The 4,804-nt window shown below is 37.1% G+C and overlaps 1 protein-coding gene across 1 annotated transcript; it reads left to right on the top strand.

The window, feature by feature from the left end:
* Nucleotides 1–212: 212 nt before the first annotated feature.
* Nucleotides 213–3,560, top strand: LOC118054401 (nudix hydrolase 12, mitochondrial). The gene is made up of 5 exons (XM_035065969.2): nucleotides 213–464; nucleotides 1,400–1,514; nucleotides 1,641–1,724; nucleotides 2,497–2,646; nucleotides 2,735–3,560. The coding sequence occupies exons 1-5, from the start codon at nucleotides 394–396 to the stop codon at nucleotides 2,978–2,980; spliced, it is 666 nt and encodes a 221-aa protein (XP_034921860.1). The 5' UTR covers nucleotides 213–393; the 3' UTR covers nucleotides 2,981–3,560.
* The last annotated feature ends 1,244 nt before the right edge of the window (nucleotides 3,561–4,804 follow it).

The following is a 4,804-nucleotide window of genomic DNA, read 5'->3' as shown; positions in this document are numbered from 1 at the left end:
TTCCTATCCCTATTGTAGTTCAAGTCTAATGAGAATTCAGAAACCGCTATTTCCCTGAAGGAGCATAGCCAGCAATTCCATGTTTTGCAACTTGTCTGATACGTCGAGTCATTCAGTTCTTCAGTTGCCATTATTGACCGCACGGTTACGCACTTTCCCTTTTTAAACCCCTCTCTTTCGTTTAGCTTACTTCTCTTATACCTCGTCGTTGGTGTCAACCTCAATCTTTTTTATCTATTTTTGCTTGCTACCCACAGATAGCTCTTCCATCACTAAAGGGAAAGGGCAAGGCAAGCATTTTATGCAGTGCTTGAACTTGTTACTCCTGCTAGATTTTTGTCATTTTCTTTGTTTCTATATTTTCTACTGTTAGTAGACCAAGGATACATCATCATGTCTGCTTTGTTAGCAAGAACAGGAAGACACAGACAACGTTACGTGGATCAATTTAGGCTTGTGGCCGGGTACGTAAAACTTTTGCTTTAAATTCTGTTCGGTGTTAATTTTCCTAGTTCCGGTTTTGTTTTCTTAAGGTTGATTGCACAATCCATAATAAGTCCACAAATGGGAAATTAATGAAAGCTTCACTGCGTATGTCAGCAAGTTCCCTTCTGGGGCTTCTCTGTGTTGAATTTTGTCGTTTCTTTAGAAGCGATGTAGTGCTACGATTAAGGTGTAATTAAGCAGATATTTTTCGTTTTACGTAAATTTGTTGGTGATAAACATATTTATAGACCTGGACCCCAAGCATTGACTCTCTGTTTACTCTGCTGTTATACAAGTTTATGGATAAGATATTCAGTATTATGGAATATGGATAGTCATTACGTGTCCATCTTCTTCATCCAAAATGGCGGGACTCTTGTACAGTGTACGGAGTACAGACAGGATCTATGCTGAGAAAATTGCTCAGATGGCCGTCCATATCATTCTACTATGCTGAGAAAAATTGTTCACTAGCTATTTTGTCTTTGTATACGACACCAATTTTAATAGCTATATTACTTGATAGGAATGCTGCTGCTAATTTGACTGCGAAGAATGAATTTCAACATAGAAAAATAAAGTTTTGTTTTTTCAACAAGCTGAATTAATTGCCATTTTTAAGGGAAAATTATCTTTCTGGGACAGCTTCGATATGCTTTTGCAACATTCTTAAGCATGGTGACAGATTCATCCTTCAATTATGAACTTCACGGGACCTGAACAATTAGGAAACTATAGTAACTTTGCTGTGATGTTGTTGACATGTTATTGAGAATTGTCTTGGTGGATTACTTGACACATGGAGCGTGATTCTTGTGTTAACCTGCTTTTTACGAAAAATTTAATTCTCAATTTTTGTTTCTACGGATGTTTTTATTGCATTGCACTAATCTGATTGCTATGTGAGAACCAGGTGCATTCCCTACAAACTTGAAAAGAATGTTGAGGATCAAGGCTGCGATGTGGAGGACAGGGTTCTTGTTCTCATGATTTCAACACCAAAACGTGATGATCTTGTGTTCCCAAAAGTATTTATCTTCTTCCTTTCCATGTTCGACAACTGAGATAGAAAATTTTTACATTTGTAAGAGGCATGACAGTATTGTCAATATTGTTCAAAGTCATCAATACTGATCTCATCTTTTGATTAGCAGGGTGGATGGGAGAATGATGAGACCCTTGATGAAGCTGCATGTCGTGAAGCCATCGAGGAAGCCGGAGTGAAAGGGATACTTGATGTAGGTCTATCTTTTTCCTTATTCGGGAGAGGCAAAACTCTTCTGTTTCAAATGCTTTGCTATCAATAACGAATAATATTCGCATAATTTTCTGAATGGGGTGGTTTAAACATATTTCTATCTAGTTGCCTCTACCATTTCCAACGAGAACTAAATCGTGAGATTTATTACCATTAAGATTAAGTCCTAATTCCATGTTGCCTTTAGCCTTATTTTGGATGGATGGGATCAGGTAGAATAGAATTTATTTTCCCACCTGCTGGCGTTGAACAATTGATCAGTTTTATCTGAGACACGAGCTTACTTGGGTAAAAAGAACAACTTGCTGTTAATTTAAAGACAAAACAAATGAATTTCAGGGAGAATATTTTCCTTGATTTCTGCTTTATTAAATCAAATTATCTTGTACATGAAATGACCCTAGTGCTGCATATAAATTTCATACTGTATTACCTAGGCAGAAATGTATCAATCTGAAAGAGGCATTACTCCTTGCTTAAACTACTAGATTTCAGCTTAAAAACTTGAATTCAAAAGACCTGAATGAGGTTGTTTTATGTTCTAAACTTTGTTATTTTTAGGATAAGATTAGACCAGATAATCGATCACGTATGGTTTTCTGGAATCATGTAGAAATAAATGATCGATATCTATTTATTTAGATAGTAGAGAAGTTTGAAATGGAAATCTCACTCCTGACCGGTATATATGCATCCAGGAGGTTATAACTCTTAAGTATGCATCAAAATGAAAGTGTTTCTGCTCATCACAGGAAAATCCATTGGGAGTCTGGGAGTTTCGAAGCAAGAGCAGCCAGAATAGCTGCAGCCTTGCAGGAGGTTGTCGAGGCTATATGTTTGCGCTGCAGGTGACTGAAGAGCTTGACCACTGGCCAGGACAGGCTAGTTACAAAAGGAAATGGGTTAGTGCTTCCTCTTTACCTATAATGGAAATTTGAGAAATTATCATGGTATCTTAATTATAAGCCCATTTGTTTTCATCTGCTAAAGCTGACACTACACGAAGCATTTGAACACTGCCGGTACGATTGGATGAGAGATGCTCTGAAACATTTTCTGACTTCTCTTTTGAGAAGCAAGGACCTTGCTAGAAGAGCAGATCTGGCAGAGATTCATATGATTCCAGTTTCTGATAACAAGGAGGAGAGTGCAATGCTGTCACCAAACTACTTGGGAGGACCATCTGGGGTCCAGCACCTTGAGGAGTCCTCTAGTAAATGTTTTGTGCAGGTTTAACGAGTCCTATAAGATTGCCGTTTCCAATTGTACAGATTTCATATTGTTCAAATTAAACTGAAAGAATAAATCATCTGATATGCATCCATTCACTCCTCGTTTTCGAAAAGCATACGTACGTTAACAGCCAAACTGTATAAAAAGACAAGGAAGAAAAGTAAGGCACAAGAGCTCTTCTCAGACGTCGCAATGGAAATCAGGCATTCACGAGTTCAAACACCGAGTCACGTTACTGACTTGCGTGAACTGAATTTCCAAAGTTATATGAGAAAGTGATTCATAACATATCCAAAACAAAGTGACCTGTCTGTCCTTTAGTGGAAGGAATACCAGTTCTATTCCACTTCTGAATACATATTAAACACTTTTCCATGCATAGAATTAGAATTTTGAAGGAATCTTTTTTTTCTTGAATATTGATGAAAAGAAACAGAAGACTGCGCCATAAGTAACAGTTTAAGAGCTATATTTGCGACGAAAGGTCCTTGTCTATTCTGGATCAGCATAACATGCATACAGCAGCTGTTCAAAAACTAGAAACGAAGAACTTTTAGAATACAACTATCTCTTTTACATAATGGCTCCCACCAATTCTGCCTGGATATAAGCAGCATGGCTGCAAAGTTAGGAATGCACTTGTGAAAATACTTGACATCTCTATACGACTGCATTGTTTTTCGAGTTGGTTTTATGTGTATTAAAATGGGACAAAAGGAAGTAGGATGATCTATGTATGTTTTCTTTGCTTGGATTATACTGTCATAGTTAAGAGTAGGAACTTAAATCTTAACCTCTCTTGTTTTGCAAGAACACCAACGAACCAAGTTCATTGAGTGACAGAAAGATAATATGCTCACTGAAAAGAATAACTGTCAAAATTTTACGGGTTGATACAAGAGACTGTTTACGGAGTCGGATCTTAAATCTTAACCTCTCTTGTGGTGCATGGTATTCTTTTACTTTAAAATACATTAAAATGAATTTCTTAGCAGAAAAGAAATACCATATAATATGATTTTGAGTATGAACATGCACTTCATACCCTGTTAACATCGGCTAAATTAAAAAAAAAAGTTGGACATATAGGAATCTAATTGAAATAACTTAAAACACAGGGACCAGAATATGTTTTCCAATAAAAACGAGGATTAAAAACTTTCAATACGAGAACTTACATGCAAGAAAACACGAAATATAAGGAGCAAGATGAATGTTTCCAAAAAAGACTAAAAAGAAAATGGTGAAAAACAATTTTCAAGCGGGAATGAATGGGTATGGGCCGTGTCTGTCTTGGGTTCATGTTTGAAGAATAATTTCTTAGCGGACCGAAGCTTTTCATAGCAAATAAGGAAGGTAAATGGTTAATGGGCCATACACCCACAGCCCCGCACGTCGCCATCCCTGCCTCCTACGTCCCTCGAACCAAGTATTTGTAATTAATATTTTTGACAAATTACAAATAATAATAATAATAATAAATCTAACGACTTATACAATTATACTCATGGCGGCAGGTGTCCCTTTCTCACCGCCATTTGGGTCCAAGAAATAGGTCAAATCACTTGAATTTAAGAGGGGAGACTACCGCTAATTTATCATTAGCACCATGTGTAACAACAGTGTTCGCACTCTCCATTTGTCACCATGATGACAAACTTAGGAAAAGCAGAGCAACCAGCCTCAAATTCTGAGCATGATCTTCGACCTTCATCACTGCCACGCTCCCTCGAAAGACTTTTATTCAATTATTAATAGCACGACATTAAACCGGAAAGAAATGCTACCATTTACTAATAATTTCTTGGCTTTGAAGGTTGGGAAGGG

The sequence above is a fragment of the Populus alba genome, chromosome 3 (genome assembly GCF_005239225.2).
Source record: "Populus alba chromosome 3, ASM523922v2, whole genome shotgun sequence".
NCBI classification, from domain to species: Eukaryota; Viridiplantae; Streptophyta; class Magnoliopsida; order Malpighiales; family Salicaceae; genus Populus; species Populus alba.
Note: the sequence above shows the minus strand (reverse complement) of the source record. Positions and strands in the feature narration are given on the sequence as shown.